Source organism: Stigmatopora nigra, chromosome 10, assembly GCF_051989575.1.
Source record: "Stigmatopora nigra isolate UIUO_SnigA chromosome 10, RoL_Snig_1.1, whole genome shotgun sequence".
Taxonomy (NCBI): Eukaryota; Metazoa; Chordata; class Actinopteri; order Syngnathiformes; family Syngnathidae; genus Stigmatopora; species Stigmatopora nigra.
In genome coordinates this window covers 9,804,698-9,826,069 of record NC_135517.1, presented here as the reverse complement: position 1 = coordinate 9,826,069, position 21,372 = coordinate 9,804,698, and the positions used below count along the sequence as shown (strand labels likewise).

Below are 21,372 nucleotides of genomic sequence, written 5' to 3'. Positions count from 1 at the left end.
TATATTACTGTCTACTGATCATGAAATGATTATCTTCTTCATGTTGTCAATGTTGCTGTTGAGGAAACCCATAGCTATAAAAGCCTGGTGTCCCAATACCTTTAAGCTGTGTAATGTGCACAGTATTAGGACTAATGATTTTAACAGTAGCTTTACTTGCACCTACAGATTCAAGGTAAAGCTTATTGCCATGTAATATTTTACACAGACCTTTTTTTTCTTTGTGGGTTGGTCCATTTTGGCCTGTAGAAAGTCAATAAGTTTGGTCTGCTGTGAGATGGTGCCCTCCATCTTCACCTTCTCATGAGAATATACAGCCTGTGTGTAGAAAGTAATATTAAAACCTCTTTGAGGACATTATTTAGATCTTAGAACACATTGCTTATTTTTCCTACAGTAGATGTACTAGGAATCGTTAAAATTTTCAAAATCAGTTATGAGAGTCCCTAAGCAGTATCTTAATTCCATTGCATTGAGCACCTGTATATTTTCCAGCTGGTACTCCAAATCAGTTCTCTCTGTTTTGAGCATATCAGTCTGATCCAGTGCATCCTGAAGGCCCTGTGTTAAACGGAAAATGTGGCTCTTTTGCAGATCCATCTGCTGTTGTAGCTTCCCTTGCTGCGAACACATAAACAGGCAAATACTATAATTGTCAAAAATAACAATAATATCATATGGGGAAAAAAAATACCTAATATTACTCATTGAATTATGAACCTGACCACCACCTTCAACAACAAAAAAACGTAATTATGTGACTATACCGTATTACTTTATTGGCCTTCATACTACTTTCTGTGTTATAGGTGCCGACTTGATGGCACCTGAAAAGTTCTGTAAAGAAAACCAAAACAATCCTGTTGCAGTGTTACGTCTCATTGCTTTTGACTATGATAGACATCCAATCATTGGACTCTATCTTTCTGCTGTGAATTTAAATGAGTTTTTCCCCATTAGATGTTTAATCCATTTGACATGGAAAGTCTGTCAGGCTCCCCCTCAGTTTATAAATTGAATGGCCATAACCGCCATAAATGACAGCCAATGAAATGGTATTCACAAACACATTGAGGGTGTGTGTGTGTGTGAATATCATAGAAACCTAGCACAAATTTGGCTTCATCAGAAGCACATTAAACAATGGGAGGTGTGTCCTAACTCTTGATGTTTTAAGGCAATTGCTCAATTCAGATCACAGCCATATGGCAATTAGTATTATCCTAATTGTGTATTTTTACATTGCCACACTTACATCACTGTCACCATTCATATTTATTTTGTCAATTGATTTGCGCAGGAATTTTATTTATCGAACAGGTTACTTTAATCGCGTATTGAATTGCTTTCAAACATTGGTCCAATTTTATGTCTACAGTATGTGCGAAGCAATTTACTTGCGAACAATCAATGTTGTATACCACCTCTCGTCCTAAATCAGTCGCATGATGACAAGTGGCTTAGAAAATGGATCGATGAAACATAAATAAAATTGAGGAATTTACCATGCCATACATGTTCTGAAATTGATGTTTAAAGTGCATTACATTTGTGTGGAAAAATGCCCTGTAGCCAAATTGACTTGCTACCTCTTCCATCAGCCTCTGTTTTAACTCCCTCTCAGTCTCCAATTTCTGCTGCAAGCTGCGAGCATTCATCTCAAGCATGGCGTGCTTCTTCTCCAGATCATTGAGCTAGGAAAATACAGAAGGGAATTCATAATCAAATTTTGCAGCAGCGAGGGTGGCACTGAAATAGTAGCATTGAAACGCTGAGTTAAAACCACATTTTAAAAAGTTAGAAGCATCTTTCATCTGAAATATAAAGCCAGCTATTGCAACTCACAGTATCAGACAGACTTTCAGCTTTGAGTCTCTGCTCCTTCAAGGCCTGCTGCAGGGCCAATATCTCAGCCTTGTGCTCTTTGACTGCGAGTTCCACTGCCTGGCGAGACTCTGTGCTGCGCTGGTCTGCCCGCAGCCTTTGAAAAGTGCAGCAACACATTAAAATCCTTTTTGTGTGTGTTTGTGTTCGTGTATGATGTTGGAGATGTCAGAGAATTTCACCACATTCTTAAAGAAAACTTCTTCAACATTACCTGTTTTGCTTTTCATTATCCAGCAGTCGCTGCAGTTCTCTGGCACGTCTTTCGGCCTGGCTCTTTTCATCCTCCAACGCCCCTCTCCAAGCCTCCCATTGCCTCTCCTTCTCCAGAAGCTCGTCATTCAGAGACTCTAACTCCACCACCTGCTCTTCCAGCATGCTGCACGTGGTCTTTAGTGTCTCAATGTTCTGGGAAGGTAAATAAAACGGCAGATTGAAGAGACAGTCTTTCCCATATTTTTGAAAAATCAAAATATCAGGCAACGTTACTTGTTTTTGATTGTTGAGATGCATTTCACGGTCTGCCACCTCTCTCCTGAGCCTGTCCACCTCCTGGCTCAGCTGCAGTTGGTCATCCCTTTCATCTGATGCTTCGTCCAACTGCTTGGACAAGTAGAAATTCTGGCGATTTAACTCTGCATTCTCTTGACTTAACTGGGTAAGCTGCTCCTCCAGGTCAGTGATCACCTTAAGCAAACAAAGACATAAATGAGTCTGCAGTGCTACTGGAATAGAAAACTAAGTGACAGTGGCAACGTTTTATTTTTTCATAAAATATTTAGCAAGGTGCTGTATCAATATGGGTTATAATTATCCATCTATTAATTTTCTATATAACGTGCCCACATGAAGGTCCTGAGTTGGGGTGGAGCCAAACTCCTTTTACAGTTTTCAAAAACAATGTAAAACATGCATTGGAAGTAATGGATTAACCTGGAGTACCAGTGCTAAACCCCTTGTAAGCATGCAAAGAACAAACTCTACATTACAAAGGCACAACTCATGATTAACATCCAAGCTCAAAATAGTGGGGCAGGCAATTTAATAGCTCTACTGCCTTTTTCAATTAGGCTACATTAAAAAGTAATTGATGCATTTCAATTAACGTTATATAAATCAGCACTTACTGAACAGCTTTCTCGAAGGGCATCAAACTTCTGTTGAATTTCATCCCTGTGATTCTGTCAGGAAAGAGATATACATGCTGTATGAAAACAATGAAATGTAAAAAACTATTTAAAAAGGTATCGTTGAAGATTAAATTGAGTTTATGGAACATGCCATTGTTGCTTGTAATGTAGATTTGAGAACATTCATTAATAGTCTTACCCTCAAGGCGGTGATTTCCTCCTCAGCCTCGGCAGTTGTCTCCTCCAACTCTGTCTTGGCTTGTTGCAGCTGGCTTTCCAAGGCAAGACGAGCTGCCTGCAGGCTGCTTATCTGCGACTCGCGCTCCTGTAGGGAGAGGGTCAACTCTGACACCTGTCTCTTGATCTCCAGTTTTTCCTCTTCATGCTCTAAGCCCATCTGAAAAGCCAAAGGACAAGGATAATTGTGTTTAATTACATCTCCACAATGACCTGAAAAGAATTCTATTTGCATATAATTATCACGTTTGTTCTCAACCGTACAGGGTGTCTACCAGATGGTAGGTTTTTATTGATTTCTTTATTTAGTTTCCCATAACAGTTTGGGAAACAAAAGGCAATTGTGAATATTTGTTGGTGGAAAGTAATTTTGGATCCCTCATTTAGACTTGACTGAGGCTAAGGAAAGGGAATTAAAGGTCAGATATATTGCATTTGAGATATTTGTGAATTTGAGTGCCTAGTCAATTTAAATGCAATGCCTTACAGTCACGATAAGAGTAAGATAAAAAAAAATAGTACCTATATAATAGTGGGTAACGACTGTGTTGGCGTGTGAGGGTGCAGAGTAGTCAGCAATTAGTAACAGACTTTGCATTACTAGTACACAGCAGGAAAGAAAGTATGGAGGAAAGAAGTCACAGCAGGGAAGAATGTGTGGAGGAAGAGAAGAAATATTCACTCTGCTATAATGTAGAAATAACAGAATATTTTAAAAAGGAGCTTGTGCCAGAGCCCATTATGATTAATGTTAATGTCAAATTTGGCGAGAAACTACTGTATAGGACAAAAATGTCTTTTAATCTCACTCAAATGAAGCCATCATATTTTGACAGATCTTTAGTCCCATTTAATTGATGGAAACAGGCTAGAAGCTCGGTAGCCGATCGGATGCCTTAATCCTCTTTGTGGAGAGTAATACTGTAATGTAAAGCTACACTGAGAGACAGCTTAAGCGCATTGGTTAATACGGAGCAAAAAGATGTTGCTTTTGCGTCCTATTGCCTCACTTCTCGGAGCCTACTCTCCAACTCCAGCAGACGGGTCCTCTTGGTCTGCTCCTGCTGACTGATTTTTTCGAGATGTTCCTCCAATTTGGCGTTTTGAGCCTCGAGCTTGCCAGCTTGGGATTCCAAGTAGAACTTTTGCTGTCGCAGCTCTGATATCATTTCCTCTTGAGCTTTCCTAAAATGTATATATAAAAACAACAACAGTTAACTTACTGTATATTTAAAAGAACAGATACCGAAAACACCTCTTTAACAAAAAAGTGAAAATAAGAGCGCTATGGCAGGAAATGTTTTTTTTTACATTAAATGATAATTAAGAGCATTTATTAAAATGCATAACATTTATTCAAATACGAGTTGAAGACACTTTTTTTTCTGCATAGTGTAAGCAATGCTGCATCATTAAAAAGGGTCCATCAGCTGTAGTGCAAAGAGATTTGGAGGTTTAAGTGTGGATTGCCATTGGTGTGTATAGAGATTCTCACGAGAGTGGGTAGGAGGTCTTGTTAACTCACATGTTCTTCTGGGTGTAAATGCTGCTGTTAGCAGCCAGCTTGTTAGCCTCTGACAGCTCAGATATGCGCTGCTCCAAGTTCTTCATCTTTGAGTCCATGGCATTAATGGTCTGCAGGAAAAGAGGAGACAAAATATGATGTTGGAAATGACCAAAACATCAGAAGCTATGGCATGCATTAAATCTAGCAAAAGCAATTCTGGGAGGAAACAGAATATTTAACTTTGCTTGAATTATTTATTATCAATGTAAGAATTTGAAAAGCCCGTTATCTGACTAAATTCTACCAAATATCTTAATGCATTGCCATTTTACTTACTGCTTTCTGCTCACTAATGAGTTTGGAGTTCTCTCTTGACTCCTCCTCCTGCTGAGCTCTTTTGGCCTCGAGGCTCTCTTTGTCAGCCAGGTCAACCTTCATTTGGGCTTCCAGAACCTTAATCAGCAAAAGTCATTGAATGAATATGTAGATATACACCAGATCAATTGTACGCTAAGACTCAAAGAAAGAAAGCACCTTACTGCAAAGAATTAAATTAGTAAACCTAATAGCTTCATTATGTTGTTATCAGCTTTTGTACTAGGTTTATCACAAAGAAGTGATTTTCAGCACCATAATTACACTACCTTAATTTTATCTTCGTAAAGCCTTTCTTTTTGGACAAGCTGAGTTTCCATCCTTTGTGCTGTAGACTGGGCATCCCTCAAGTGGTCCTCTAGTTCCTGGAAAGTAAAGGATCATGAATCAAACAAAAAAGTGTGTAATAATATACTATTTCCTAAAATTGACATACATTTACATTGTATTGTTAAAAGAATGTACCAGCACTAAAACTGTATAAGCAAATTTAGTATAACAATAAATGTAAGGTAAAAAAAAAGGAATCAAGACTTGCATTGAAAAGTTGTAAATCCACAAAACGGCTGTAGCTGCGCCTGTTCATGCTGACGCTGGTTAAATGCTCCACTCTATGTATTTAGTTTATAAGCTCCCATTTATGAGAAGTGAGCTAGCCCAAGCATGTAGTGTGCAAGAATGAGCTATTTGAAAGGAGTGATGAAGATATATGGACATGGGCAGAGGGTGAAATTAGGGGTGAAGAGTATTAAGAAAGTCTTATCTGTGGGTCTCTCACCAGGATCTTTTCAGCCATCTGCTGGATCTGCTGGGATTTGGTCTGAATGTCATCCTTCAGCTTATTCTCCCTGCGTTCAACCATCTCCAACCTCTTAACCTGGTTCTCCAGGGTCTTCCTGCCCTCCTGCTTACACACCAAAATCAACCAAATAAGACATGAGATGAAGTGTATACATGCTACGAAGTTGGAAAATGTATAGAAATCTAAATATAGTAAGAATGTGTCAAAAACTTTACAGTGAGAAGAGTAAGGTCAGGCATTTTTGACTATAGTGATACCTCTGTCTCTCTAAGACGTCGTTTGAGCGTGTCACTAGAATCGCTTTTGCCTCGCAGGCGTTCCAGGTCTCTTTCCAGTCTTTCTTTGGCCTGTCTGACATTTTGCAGCAGTTCAGTAGCTTCTGTGCTGGCTTTCACCGCCTAAGGAGGGTGATAGGCAAGGAAGGTTTTACTCTAGCTGAATGATTTCTCATGGTTAGTCTAAAGACAATCTATGAACCAAACAGAAAAAGAGAAATAAATGCATTTATTTCATCATTAATACAAGTACCTTTGACAGTTTGTCCTGGAGCTCTTGGATTTTGACCTGTTGCTCAGCATTTGTCTAGAAAAGAAAAACAGTTAAGGAATCATATATTTACTGGTTATCAGCAGCCAAATGTTTAAATTTTACTCCATCCCCAGCGCTTGTATCGTGATGATAAAACAGAGGGATGGTCGAACGAACCAACCAAGTGTGGAAAAATCGATTTCAGTGTTTATGCAATGCACTTGGTTTTGAGCGAAGAAGCTGCAGGCTGATCAATGCAGAATCTGTGCCGCACAACTTCTCGAAGCTTAATTGTTCTGACTATCCAATGGAAGACGTGTGATCGATAATGGTTGCAGAAAATAACCGAGGACTTGCACACAGAGCTGCATTCACATTGTCGCACTTCAGTTAATTGAAAGGATTAATCCCTTGTTTTTTTCCTTAATTGTGTTTGTGGTATACAGCAAATAATATAATCGACGGGGGGTTGATTAACTAAACCAGGACTTTTATCTATGCTATTGCATAGATTTCTGACATGTATTTGTTAGAAAATATCCAATCCAACCTGTACAGTGAATTTTCATTTTCAGGTCTTCCTCTTCTTCCATGTCTTTCATTTTTTGCTCATGAAGTTTCAAGGCTAACTCTACATGGACGGAGATACTTGTTGGTTTCCATTGGAAGGTAATGGCGTAATCTACTCTCTAAGATGCCATTCGGGATGTGGAGGAACAGATTTGCCCTGAATTACATTTCAGAATTTCACGAGTGCCATGTTACGTACCAACAGGCTGTTTTCTCACTTAGTCTAATGAGGCGTTAACCAAGCGTTCTCATTTAAGCTTACCCCAGGGCCCCATAGTCTAGAACTAACCAAGACAACATTTAAGCCACACTCATGAAAGCCACTTAAATGACCTCTTTACTAATCTGATTTAGGCCTTGATATAAGCCTTTTGTGAGAAAATGGGCCACCGAGTCTCACTTTACCTTTTCCAGTTTGGAGAGTAGCTCTTCGACATCTGCTTTTCCCTGCTCTTTGGCCTGGAAACAACAATGTGAGGTGACCTTTCTTTAGTCATCTTTTCACAGTGTTTTTCATAACCTTTGATGTAATGCAATCATGTGTGCGGGTTATTGAATAACATTCCACCCAATATTTAAATGATTATTGAGTAATAAGGCAAGGCAAATAATAATATGCGGTGCAATATACTGCAAAATCTTTGTTAATGTACCTTTTGAATTCTCTGCTGGTATTCTACAGCCTTTCGTTTGAGTTCCTCACTGGTTTGTCTTGAGTCTCTAAGTTCCGATTCGTAGAGATCACTGCGGCGACGGGCAGCAGACAAATCTTCTTCCAGCTGCCTGATGGTCACTTGCATCTCTTCCAGCTGGGCATGGTACTCCTAAAACAACACGGCCAAGCCACAACCTCAAGGAACCAATAAAAGAGCTACATCAACTGTTTCCGCAATAATTGATACAAGGTTAGTTCAGAGGGACAATGTCAAAGAGTAGAAAGTATGACCATTAGAGCAGTTTGGAGTTAACACTTCTCCGCTAGCAAGTACGTATTAAAGTATGAAAAAATAAACCAGGGATGGTTGCAATTTTTTTTTTTTTTGCCTCACGAGACACTTTTTAAACGACCAGGGCATAAACAATCTATCACACTCCCATTACGATAAAGCTAGAAGATTTGGAATACAGCATGTTTCTGCTTAACTCCTCATTACAAAATGTTAAGTCTGCTTATCATCCGTCTTTACGATTTGATTTTTCTTTTGATTGACATACAAATTTACCTCAGTTAAGCTTCGTGGACAAAATGTGAATTGAACAAAAAGCTATTTCCGAGTGGTGTTTGCAAAGTATTAGAACTATTCTCCAGCCTGACAAAGATATGCTGACATTGTTCCACTATGCAGCAAGCTGTAGACGTTGCAGTGAACTGCAGTAGTGATGGTTCATCACCACACCAAAAAAAATGAAATTTACCAAAGAAAAAAGATTAATAAAATCTAATTCTGTAATTTCCTGGACCAAAATAAACCTATTGTATAGCAAATGGATTCATCTTTCATAAAAACAAATCCTGAATATCAGTTAGGATATCTTCATTTACATAACGTAAAGAGTATTCCTCAATTAAATGTGTACAGTATTCTCTGATCTAACCGTTGTTTCCAGCCCCCTCTTGAGAAAAGCGTAGGCAAGCATCTTGATTAATGATCAAAGTCTCCATATTTGTACCCTGCAGGCATGCCATCTGCAGGGATGACCTTTGTGATTACAGTACGCTGAACAAGGGAACCCTCAGAGGTGATATGCTGCTTGAGTAAGGCTGACAAGGTGCATCATTGCACTGCACCTTCAGCCAGTCCATTATTACAGGTTGGGACAGTGATTTCCCATGAGGATTGGATGGATTTGATGAATGTTCCCATTTATTAAAGAGGCACTAAAGTCAGTTTCCAATATTTTCTTAACTGTTTCATGCATAACTGTCCGTCAAATTGGGGTTATGCCCCATTTGAAGCGCCTTATCTCTGTGGTTAGTTTGTTTTTTAAAGTGATTGCAACCGCATTTGCAAATTGCAATGTTCTGGAAACAGAAGGTTTTGAAAATGGTCACAGTGTGATGTCACGCTGTTCTTCTTCCACTGACATCGAGAGTGCTAAAGACTGAGAAAATTACACATTAAACGTCTGGTGTTGTACGTCTGGTGGCACAAAAAAGACTATGACTAAAGTCATTTGACATTCTGGTCACTTTTGTCAAATTTGAAAAAGAAAGAATCTAATGTTGTAATAAAATATAATTAAAAAACCTTTACTGTCACCTGAGTTATCTTTTTTGTAATCTACCTAGGCCAAAACACTGAATAAGAGGCCAGTACTGATAACAAGGGAGAACAGGGATTATGTCTGGTAGCTACTACACATACTTGCTCTTTAATTTCCTGCAGCTTGTTGCTCTGTTCCCGGATGTCGTGCAGCAACTGCAGAGCCTTGTCATCTTCTCTAGAGACTTCCACACGTGCCTCCTCGAGGCTCCGCTTTAGGCTCTGCAAACACGTTATATACACGGATCGTGGCTCAAAGTATGGTTTATCTAGTGTAAGGCACCAAAGTACATCATCTTGTGGAACAACATTTAGTGTGGCGGTTGTTTTCAAAACTCAGCATTTATATTGGTAATGATCAATTGGATCTGAGTGCCACTGAAAAAGGCTGTTTGCAACATCATGATCCAAAGCTTCCTTCACAGAAACATAAATAAGATTTTACTGAGGTAATTAGGCTCTGCGGGAGGACATATCACAGGATGTTTATGTAACTTCCAAAATGTCTGGAGGGAACTTCTCATAACTGCAGGTATTGTGTACTGGATGACTCACACTGCATTCTGTTATGTAGGTAGCGAGGTCTTGCTCGAGGATGCCTCTTTGAGTCTCAGAAGCCTTCAGCTCGACATCTTTCTGGTGAAGCACTGACTCCAGATCATTCATTTTGCGTTGGAACTTGGAGATCTCCTGCTCCATCTGTATCCATGTCAAGTTCAAAAAATAAAGTCGTGTCTTTGCAGCTTAACAATGAGCATTGTTGGAAATAAATCAAATGTACTTTGAATTTCGATGCTTTTGGGAATACATTTGTTCTTGCTCATGCATTGTTCTTCTCCAGCAGTATTAATTTATACTGCCAGAGAAGATTATACTAAACATAACGGCTACGCAAATAGAAATATTTTTGGGCCGAAATGTATGGCTTGGGAAATCTATCATAAGTGGACGGATACACATTTTGAGCAGCCATAATATAGAGTCTGTTTTAATGGTAATATGTTTAATTTTATTATTCATTTGATGTTTGCACTGTTATCATCAATATCAATATTTAACATTTTGTTAACCACCGGAGTTCAGCTGGTGAAATTTGATGTTGTAAAAGTAACCTATGAGTGACCTTATTGAACAGCAGCTGCCCACCAATGCACTGCGTTCAGTTCACAAGTACATCAATCAACAACAAAGAGGTTTATATTGTCTAAAGGGGGTAGGTACTGAGTTATGACCCATCAATGGTTAGCTTAAAACAGCCACTGTGGAAGAATAGTGTCTCCATTTATTGGGGGCTGACGGATAACAAACAGAGAAGAAGCCATAAACACAATTACTTGAGGGGGATCACTTTTGGGATTGTCCCACTCTATCATGGTCGGTTTAGTGGGAGTTAAAATGACTGCCGCGCTTCAGAAACCTAGAAAAACGCATTTCTGTTGGCTATTTTTAACCTCATTATAAAAAAGGCTATCCATTGTGTGTGTGTTTTGTATATACTCTATTTATTTTCTTGTATAGATATTAGTATTGTATTACCTTCAATGAATCAGCGGGTGATGTGGCATAAACACCTACGCAAATTCTAATGTTAAATACAGCTAGTAACAAATCTCACCTTGTGACATTTGTCTTGGGTTTCCTGTAATTCTTTGCTTTTAAGGTAGAGCTTCTTTTCCATAGAGTTGGTCTTAGCAGGAGAATTAAGGCCGGCAGAAGCTGCCCTTAAATCAAAAAGACATCAAAACAGAGTTCTTATGGAGCCAAATATAAAAAAATAGTGTATACACATTAGAAAATACAAATTTGACCACCTGTAAGTCAAATTTTACCGTTTAATGCCAGTGCATGTAGAAGTAGCAAGCTTTATTATTTCTCAGAGAAAATAAAAATCACTAGTCAGACAATCCCCTCGAGGGAAAAAAAAACATTCGATTGAATTGTATATGCGGCAGTACATGCTGAAGCCAAAACATTCTTGAGACCTGCACCAAATGTGATAAAATATATGGAAAACGTTGTGCTTAATTGGTGCTTTTCATTTCTCAATGTGTCAGGAACAAGCTGGGTAGTCGTAGTTCATTTGAACTTGTTTTTATTATTTAAATGACATGCATGTTGGGTTCAAATAAAAATCTTATCAGTGGTTTGGGGATTTGGGAAGGAAACTTTGATACTATTTAAACATCTTGCAAGCAGGGAAGGAAATAAGTTATTTAAAAACGCAGTCTGAACAGCCAAATATGCAACTTGATGTGTATCTCCTGACGGATAGAAGAATATTGGTTAAATCATGAATGATTTTAATGTTGGAGGATGAATTTGCACAAATCCTAATTCGAACAATCTAGAGCTGGATTAAAGCAATTTAGTGCTCATTAATCATAATCATTGCATAACAAGACATTTCAGACAATTATACAATTTCGACATTATGTGAACATTTGGGCAAATTCCTAATCCAGAATGCCTGTATCCCAGTTAACAAAGCAATACTGTAGCGTGCTTCGATGAGTTATTTTAGTAGAACATCAAGATATTTACCTTTACTCTAGGCTTTAAATGAATATATTTTTAGTTAGAATATAAATTGGCAAGCATTGTATCTGGAAAAAAATATATATAAGAGGTCAGGCCAATGGTTAAGGGGGACTTTGTGAGGAAGAAGGCTCATGACTCCTGAAAAACTCGATTGTTCTTTTCTGTGACCTCAGATCATTCCCTGTGGAGCTGTGAAAGCTCTCATCAATAGCAACCGATTGTGTCTATTCATGGCAATAGGACCTGTTTGTCAATTAGTCTGAGCGCTCGATTCAAATGTTGAATATTTACCACAACACATCTATTCTTACAAATTCCATTCAGAGGTGAATTTAAAAAAAAACCAACTATTGGGTTAATGGATCTCATTCTTCTGTATACAATATATATTCCAAAAAAAATGACAAAAAGATTGCAACCAAGCTGTTAACCCATTCTCTTTCTTTATTCTCCAAAATAAATAATGGCCCTGTGCAAAACACAGAGTATATTTTACGTTTAAGGCATTCTGCTTCGGGCAGTTCGTGTCAATTGTACTAATGAGCGCATTAGACACATTCATAAAAACAAAAATGAAAACAAAAGAAGGACTCTGACAACGCCTCAAAGCACATGATTAGCATTGTCATTATTCACAATGTTAAGCTGAATTCTATTTTTCTGTGAATGTATAAGTGTACACGTGTGCCCACACTAATGTGACACGTGCTAGGGGGAAAAAGCATTTCCACTTGGAACACATGAGCAAAAAAATTGTACTATAAGTAGTTTACCGGAGGAAAGAAAGCAAGATTCCCAGTGCACTAGGCAGGGAAAGCGATATTTAAAAATGGAAGAAAAAAAATGAGACAATGAGAACAGTCACGATGGGGGTGGAAAACCGAGGGAGAAAAAAACACTACGGTGGTCACCATGGAAATAGATGTTCTACCCCAATCTGAGTTCTCATCCCTTTTGCTGCCTAATTTGCTCACGCCTTTTGCTTCCTTTCTGCTACTGCAGCTGTCATGCTCCGCAGTCTCCGGCACGATCATTCTGGCACAGACAGCTAGACTCCAACACATTCTCTTGGATTATTACCAGAGGTGAAGATGTCAAATAGCATTAGGGATAATTATGGTCCCAAAACTCATGCTGTATTCAGGATGCTATTAAGCAGCACAATAACAGTAGAGAGGGCGGGAATGTCGCTGCGTGGGTGCATGTCTGTGTGTGTGGGTGTGTGTGTGTGTGTGTGTGAAGGGAGGGCTGTTCCACCTCTCAGCGAACCTCATTGACATACTCAGCTGCATACCAATAAGCACCGATGGCTAGATAACACCGGCTCAGAGCTTCTGTCCAATAAATTTGCATTCTATGGTCATTCTACCAGCAAGTTGCTCTCAAGACACACAAAAAATACCAATTGAAGAAAGGAAACACCACATGGGGACTAGAACCCGCCTCTTGTTTATTCTAATTGCAGAATATAAGGTGGGGAAAAAAATTGGTCGCAACAGGCATGACCTTAACGATAAGCCAAATACTATCTAGTTAACTCAAGCCAGGTTACCTGCAATTTGTTATTAAAGTAAAGGGGAATTGTTAAGGCACAGAAAGTACCAATGACAGCACGGGGTATTTAATTAACAAAGGTGTATAAGGTAGAATGTAAGGGGGTAGTGTTACAAAAATAAAATAAAAAAATGTAAAAAGCCCAACATTGCAAAATAAACAGATTGAACTTACTCCGATTTGGCCAATGTTGTCAGGGCTCTGCTGAAAAACCATCCTAGAAAGGGGAGATCCTCGCCCTGGAAGCCCACAGGGGGAGCTCCTCGCTTGGATGCCGAGGCTAGCCGGGGGGCTGCCTGATTCGGCTCCTCAAAATTAGAGGTGTCATCTTCAGCATTCAACGCAGGAACAAAAGGTGGAAGAACTGTGGGAAGCAGACAATGAGTGGAATGAAAAAGGCAAAGAAATGTTTTGAGATGCCAGTTAAAAAAAGGGGGAGCAGAGGAAACACTGAGGGGAGGAGGAACCTCACAGAGCGATGTGCACTGAGAGTGCGGTAAGTCGCACGTTGATGTTGCCTCTGTCCCTCCCTCCTTGCGCTCACTCACTTTCTCTCATGCTCACTTGCCCTCTCTCACTGCAGCAGTGCAAGATTCTCAGCTTAAACCCCAAAGCTCAATCTGCATACACTTATAAATACATCGGAGATCCCCCCCTTTTTTTTTTACACTATTCATGTATGAATGAATGAAATTCAAATGAAAAGGAAAAACATCTAAACCATTAAATATATATTCCTATTCTATTTCTTCAAAAGCAGCTTTAATAGATTCTAAATCTTGCCTCATTGGCTGCAGATGACATTGTGGATTAATTTCCAAACATAAATTGAAATTCAGCAAAAATTAGTATATATTTGGTTATATTTTGTGTTTGGACATAATGCAAATAAACCAAAATTAAGTGGCATGATGTATTCCCAGGAGGCTACACACTTGGGAATAACAACATTGTTGCTCATTTTAATGAGAGCGCATGTGATTGAAAATGTTCCTCAGTGTGACTATGTGTGATTTTGTCACAGATGCTCTGCTGAAAATGTCAACTTCTACGTCTTTCACTGTTTAACCACAGCAGCATTACTCTTTACTGTCAATGTAATCAATACAACTTGTTTGTGTTGTTTATTCTCCTTAACTCAAGAAAATCTTGATGCACTTAATTTCCTTAGCCTCTTCCACCGTTCAATAGTATCCTCCACTGGACAAAAATAGATGTTTGCTTACATCTAGCAATGCAATGTAGGACTGGCTGTTCTCTTTAGGATAAGAACCACACGATTTGATTAGATAGCGATTCCTTTACCGTGTTGCCCTCATACATTATCTCTCAAGTAATATTTTTGGTTGCATTCGGGGTTTAAATGAAAAAAAAACACTATTGCCAGGGTAAAACATTTCCTCACCTTGTCTTAAGTTGTTCCAGTCAACGGTGGAAAAAAATGAATGACATCTGAGTCCCTGGAATCCTAAACGTTCATCAGATCCACACAGCAAATTAAGCACCAGGTCAACAAACTGTTTACTGGCTCGCGGTTCCTCTGGAATTTTCAGGCAAGTCTATGAGTAACACAACAAGGAAGTGAAAGTTCGATCAGTTTATCTCTACCTGTTGCAAGTAGGTAATATTTAGAAATATTAAACATGCAAGAACTGAAAATTACAGTGTTTCCAAATGTTAAAAACCTGGAAATTAAGAATGTTGTGGATGGTCCTTGTTGGAGAGCTATCAGAGAAAGGCAGCCTGGAATAGATCATGTCATAGGCTGTGACACCGAGGGACCACCAGTCACACTCAGTACCATAGGTGCTGTGAGGACCCCCGTTCATGGCTGCCAAGACTTCAGGGGAGAGGAAGTCTTGGGTTCCCACAGGCACTGTGGGGGCAGTCACCTGGAAAATTATAAATGAAACAGTGATGCACCCATCAACAATAGGGTCATTAATACAGAGAGCAAACTTTACAATGCTCTCACCGTTTTGTTAGCGGTGAGTTTGGCAGCAGATCCAAAGTCGGCCAACTTAATGTGACCAGTTCGATCAATGACAATGTTTTCAGGCTTGACATCTCTACAGGTGATTCAGATAAAAGAGATTGTTTTCACAAATTTGGCAATTGGTACATTTCTGTATTTATTGTACAATGCGCTAGATTGTAATGGTGAACATTATTTAGTAAGAAGTTTTGATCAGTGAATTGAATTTGTTTATTAATGAGTGCGTATCGTATAACTCTGGGTGACAAAAACAAGCAACAAAAGACCAGAAAGTGTAGTGGCTTTTTTGTCGTTGTTGTTGTTGTTTTTGCATTATTGATTTTAAAAGGTTTTCTTTTAATTCCTTCTGTGACTTAAAACCATCCATTGAACAAATAAAACCTACATTTTTGTGGCGCTGTTACTAAAATGTCGACCCTATTGTCCCATTTATCATGTAGTGCCTCACCTGTGGACATAGCCCAGCTGGTGGACAGCATGAATGGCCTCTACTAGCTCAGCCAAATAGAATTGAGCCATGGACTCATCAAAGTGTTCCTCATATCGGTTGAGTAGAGACAGAAGGTCGCCACCTGGCAAGTACTCCATTGCCTAAACCCACAAATGTACACAAGTGAGAAACATAGCAGTGGGATCAGTCTGATTTGTTTGTGACTAAAATACACAGCTATCACATGTCGAGAATATATCTCTAGATGCCCATAAGCGGACCTATATTTAGAAAAGCTGGCGACAGTTAAACCATGCGTGTTATCAAAGCATGGTTCAGTTTAGGATTATAGGGTATCGTTCATAGATTATGTAACCTCAGATGTGGTACCGGATTAGCTCCCACACTCCAGTCAAACGATTGTTGTTTAGGAAAAAAATAAAATCATAACAAAGAAAAGGAAAAAAACAAAATACAAAGAAAAAAATGGACATAGTGGGTAAATCGCTACAGTAAGTTCCTAAAGTTTACAAAAGGTAAAATGACACTTGAATTTCCTAAGCGGAATTCTAAACACGGCTTTCCATTTCTAGAAAGCAAGCAAAAATAAACGACTTTTGTTCAGGCCGATATCAGTTATAACGCGGCAACCATTATAGCCATAACAGATGAGAGCCTCTGGTGCATGAATGGTCGGCAAGTCTGAATGAGCGGGAGCATTTTGCTGTGTTACCTAGCAACAGGGAGGCTGGGAGCCTCTTTAACACACAGATAGAGATGGATGCTTTGTATTTTCCTCCATGCTCTATTGGGGAGCAAGGTGAGACAGAGGGGCACTAAAGAAAACGCAAACAGGGAGAAGGAAGGCAGACGCCATGGACACATAAAGCTTCACTTATCTTAACAGTGTTAACAGATCTGACGGCCATCACAAAATACTGGACAGCATTTAGTACTGTGAAACAATTCAATTTCAATATAAATTTTTACTGTTATCATTCCAGTTAGTATAAAAATTGCCAGAAATTAGGTCCAGGTCTATTCCACGCTTGTCATTATCAGAGCTTTAATGGCCGCTTTTCATCTTTGACAATCACCTGAAGGAAATTAACGTCTCCTGTGTGTCCATCCATAAAGGCGTTATTATGGAAAAAGAGGTATCTTTTCCATTTTTTTTAGGACTATTTTTGTCCTTCAATACAAAAGCTTTGCTGTTTGATACGAGTTGCTCCCCACATTGCACAATTCAGGTTCCTTCCCAGAGCAACTCATGTATTATTCCGATTGATATCACCGTTCTACTCGTTTCACATCCTAGAACTCATGGCTTTGAAAGAAAAAAGTATTGTGTGGACATTTTTTTTTTACAAATTTACTTTTTCCCAGTCAATATATTGTAAATTATCTATTTTGCACTATAAGTTCCTTTCCATTATGTTAGCTAATGCTTCAACCTGCTCATACACTACAGAGAACACAAGCTAAAAAAAAACTGATATTTTCAATAAAAAATAAAATTAAAAAGTAAGCAATAGTAGATATAAAATAATCTAAATAAATCGATAAATATTTTAATAAGCAAACATTTGCATTTTTAATATACAATCATTTGATGTAGTTAATCTTCAGTGGGGAATGAATATTACACATATATACCATAATGAATATTACATACATATATAGCATGAATATGAAACAGAAAGAATTTAGAATTAGCTCATTTTGTCATTATGATTTTATTGGAGCCTGGCATAAGAGTGGTTACACATCGGCCTCACAGCTCTGGGGTCCTGGGTTCAAATTCAGGTTGGTCCACCTGTGTGGAGTTTGCATGTTCACCCCGAGCATGTGTGGGTTTTCTCCAGGCACTCTGGTTTCCTCCCAAATTCCAAAAAAACATTTATGGTACACTGATTGGACACTCTAAATATCCCCCAGGTATGAGTGTGAGATCGAATATTTGTCTGTCTCATTGTGCCCTGCGATTGGCTGGCCACCAATTCAGGGTGTTCCCTGCCTAGGCTCCAGCACCCCCCCTCCCCACACACACACACACACATACACACAACACTAGTGAGGATAAAGCGGTTCAGAAAATAAATGAATGAATGGAATGAAATGAATGAATTATTCTATTGGACGAAACTAATATAATTAGCAATGGTCTAATTAGCATAGCAATATTCGTACATACAGCAGAAGTGCAGCAGTGTCACATTTTGAAACAGAATTAGGGGCAGGAGTGCATCGTGTTTACAAGGTGGTCTTAAATTTTCATAGCTCAATCACTTTATCTCACGGCGAAATGCCTAATAATATCTTCAATGACTACTATTAACCTTCTAAATACAACTGAGGATATAATTTATGAATTCCCTATCATAATAGTGGTGGTAAAAACTGTTGTGGTAGTTGAGCTAGAAGATGTGAGGGAATTTACAGTCTCACCAGATAGACGTTATCCTCATCCTGGAAAGCACAAAAGAGCTGTGGAATCCAAGGACTGCAATTCAAAGACAGAATTTTTCGCTCCTCTTCGTGAAAAACCATCTGGAGAAAATGTGGTGGAGAATATGAAAAAAGACAAATACGTTTTCAATTCAATTGTTTTAAATCAAATGTGTTAAGCAGTAAGCAGTAGGAAAGATGAATAAACAATTGGACCCAACAGTGTATATCACTGGAGGTTACATTTAATGTGTCCATAACAGATACAAGTTGACTGAACATTTCAATGCATTTCTTATATATATATATATATATATATATATATATATATATATATATATATATATATATATATATATATATATATATATATATATATATATATTATATATATATATATATATATATATATATATATATATATATATATATATATATATATATATATATATATATATATATATATATATATATATATATATATATATATATATATATATATATATATATATATATATATATATATATATATATATATATATATATATATATATAACAGCATCTGCTCATTTATTGCTCACTTCACCTCTCTTTCTGTCACAACTCATTGACTCTATCTATGATCTGATGTGTTAGTCATAGTTCTGTGGAATGATGTATCCACACTTTGACTCCACAGCATCCTCCAGTGGGATTTTCTTTGAATGCAATAATTGGAGCAAGGACGCATGTATTACTGTAGTATATTCCTTTTCATGTTCAAAGCAATCTTTCATATAAGACCTCCGTGGAATCTGAATTAATGACTTTCAGCTTGATTTTCTGCATAAAGCTTTTTCCCATCAAAATAAAAGCAACTAGCTCATCTCTGTAATTCTGAAATCATCAAAAATAAGAAAAAATACATTTAAGTGTATATTCTAGTTTGGACATAAAAATAAAATTACAAGACAATCAAAAACTATCAAGACATTTTTTTTGTGGTTTTATATAGCTCTTTTTGGTTATATAGTTTTGGACTAGTGTGTTGTATTATAGCCCTTGAAGATTTTAAAATATGAATCAATAAATGCATTTTAAAACCTGATATATTTCTCCAAACTACGATGCTCTGAGAAATGACATGATTGCCTGGATTTCTGATTACGTGATTGGACCTCCAATAAATACATACATAATGATACAAAAAAAGAGATTTAGGCGATTTAATAAGTCAAATTCTTGATAATGAAATGCAGTAGAATACTTACGTTTTCCGCAGCGCGTAAAACCTTCTTTTCCATTATTTTAAGGGCACAAAAATCCCCTGTTGCCTTCTCCCGTACAACTTGTACTTTGCCAAAGCGTCCCTGGCCCACCACAGAACGCATCTCAAAGTCGTGAAGGCTGGGCAGGAAGGCCTGGAGCTCAGAGAGCACCTCAGAAACTGGCATCACATGCAAACAGAGCAGGGGACAAGTTTACAGGTAATGCATCAACTGAAGTTCTTGTATTCGCCAATAAGATTCCATTAGAATGAGTATGGTTGTTTATATTTGTTGTAAAATATTGCTGTTTCTTTTTTAGTCTAGCTTGACTTTGACCATATACAAAATAGATTGACAAATCAGTCTGGTCCTCTGTGTTTTGGGCTGCATCCCAAAAATCGATGCTAGATGTGCGACTAACAAGCACAGACTGAATCTGAAAGAATCAATCAGAGGTGATGTAAACAAAATGTGACTCATGCTGTTGGCTTCAGTCAATTTCAAATTCTCAAGCAATTGAAGAGTACACAGTGTATTATTGTGTGCAGTACGTACTTGTTTTTGAAAATTTAAAATTTAACAATTTGCAGAGTTGGGTCGTGCAGTGACTTGGTCTGACAGCAAGTCGAAGCATATATGTGCAAAGTTTGGTGTCGTCTCGCTCTTCAAATAAGGCTTTATGAGACTTTATAGTGTCAGGCTAGGTTTCTATATACCAGCAGTGATATTCAGAGGATGGTGAATTTGGGTTCCCCACTTAATGTCCTGTTACCAATTACAAAACATGACATTTAACTCGTGCAAAGAGTGCTTACACTTGTTGACAAAATTGGCCACATGAGATATCTTCATGAGCTCAGGAGACTTGCACTCTTTGTACAACAACAGCAGAGAATCAACAAACTGCTCCCGGCTTAAGAAGCATCTTCCCTCCTGTCCACTCAGGCTGATTCGACCCTGTGGAGGAAAGGGGAAGTTACCTCATTGCACACTGTTGGACATGTTCTTATGTTATGAATCTTTACAATATTTGGGGTATGTGCACCTGAAACAGCTGGTTGAGCTTCGAGCTCCGGATGGTGATTGGCTCAGGGGAGGTTCCCATTGTTTTCTCGTTTACCTGGCTCACGTATTTGAACTTCAACATTGTTAAGATCTAACCGGAGCGATTGCACATACAAAGCTTTTTAATTAAATTGTATGGTTGATCGACTCATTGTACAGGAGAACGACAACTAAATGAATCGAATGATAACGTAAACACTGGTTCAGCCTGTTAGATAAAGAGATTGTTTGCAAACCATAAAAAAAGAGTTAACGTTTACTCCCACAAGAACTAAAGAGTATTTCTACTCACGGTACTTTTATGCAGGTAGTGGATCTTTTGAATAATTTATAAAGAGCCTTTAAGATCTAAAACGTTCCCTTGTTGCCTTCTGAGTCTTCATTGCTTCCGGCAAACTTTCAAATTTTGCAGGTTCACCGCCTATTTTTTTTCCAACGTGTGCGCTGGCGAATTGCTCTGTGATTGGTTAGATCTGTGGTTGTGGGCACTGCACATATTTTTAACCAATCACTGACCTGATACACTGCGTCTCGAAGATATCACATATATAACGTGAGATGTCTAATTGCGGAGTTGGTAGATTTAGTAACCAGCGGCCACTCTGCGTCGAAAAATGTTGAAGGCCGCTTTTCTTGGCTATTTACAAACAGATTGACATGATGTTGTTATTTGTATAATAATAATATTTTCAAGTGCAAAAGTGAATTCATTAAATCCCTTCATTATTATTTACAATATATTTAAGGAAGTAGTATATATATCTATTTTAGATGATCAAATATTAAACTTCTGTCTT

The 21,372-nt window shown here is 38.1% G+C and overlaps 1 protein-coding gene across 3 annotated transcripts in view; it reads right to left on the bottom strand.

Moving 5' to 3' along the window:
• The window catches only part of cita (citron rho-interacting serine/threonine kinase a), a 30,726-nt gene extending 9,764 nt beyond the window's left edge, over positions 1-20,962 (bottom strand). For 2 of the 3 annotated variants that reach the window (XM_077726719.1, XM_077726720.1), the window contains exons 1-29: positions 20,556-20,962; positions 20,326-20,467; positions 19,514-19,689; positions 18,264-18,365; positions 15,834-15,976; positions 15,365-15,458; positions 15,075-15,281; positions 14,795-14,948; positions 13,564-13,753; positions 10,913-11,018; positions 9,853-9,996; positions 9,400-9,519; positions 7,687-7,857; positions 7,439-7,492; positions 6,464-6,517; positions 6,193-6,333; positions 5,912-6,037; positions 5,403-5,498; positions 5,095-5,211; positions 4,777-4,886; positions 4,262-4,436; positions 3,214-3,411; positions 3,012-3,065; positions 2,374-2,571; positions 2,099-2,292; positions 1,846-1,981; positions 1,590-1,694; positions 481-621; positions 211-318 (exon numbers count right to left, since the gene is read on the bottom strand). In XM_077726719.1, coding sequence (XP_077582845.1) covers positions 211-318; positions 481-621; positions 1,590-1,694; positions 1,846-1,981; positions 2,099-2,292; positions 2,374-2,571; positions 3,012-3,065; positions 3,214-3,411; positions 4,262-4,436; positions 4,777-4,886; positions 5,095-5,211; positions 5,403-5,498; positions 5,912-6,037; positions 6,193-6,333; positions 6,464-6,517; positions 7,439-7,492; positions 7,687-7,857; positions 9,400-9,519; positions 9,853-9,996; positions 10,913-11,018; positions 13,564-13,753; positions 14,795-14,948; positions 15,075-15,281; positions 15,365-15,458; positions 15,834-15,976; positions 18,264-18,365; positions 19,514-19,689; positions 20,326-20,467; positions 20,556-20,657 — 3,858 coding nt within the window. In that variant the 5' untranslated portion in view covers positions 20,658-20,962. Of the gene's footprint in view, positions 1-210; positions 319-480; positions 622-1,589; positions 1,695-1,845; positions 1,982-2,098; positions 2,293-2,373; positions 2,572-3,011; positions 3,066-3,213; positions 3,412-4,261; positions 4,437-4,776; positions 4,887-5,094; positions 5,212-5,402; positions 5,499-5,911; positions 6,041-6,192; positions 6,334-6,463; positions 6,518-7,438; positions 7,493-7,686; positions 7,858-9,399; positions 9,520-9,852; positions 9,997-10,912; positions 11,019-13,563; positions 13,754-14,794; positions 14,949-15,074; positions 15,282-15,364; positions 15,459-15,833; positions 15,977-18,263; positions 18,366-19,513; positions 19,690-20,325; positions 20,468-20,555 lie in introns of all 3 variants that reach the window. The other variant, XM_077726718.1, reaches the window with a different exon arrangement.
• Between the last annotated feature and the right edge of the window lie 410 nt (positions 20,963-21,372).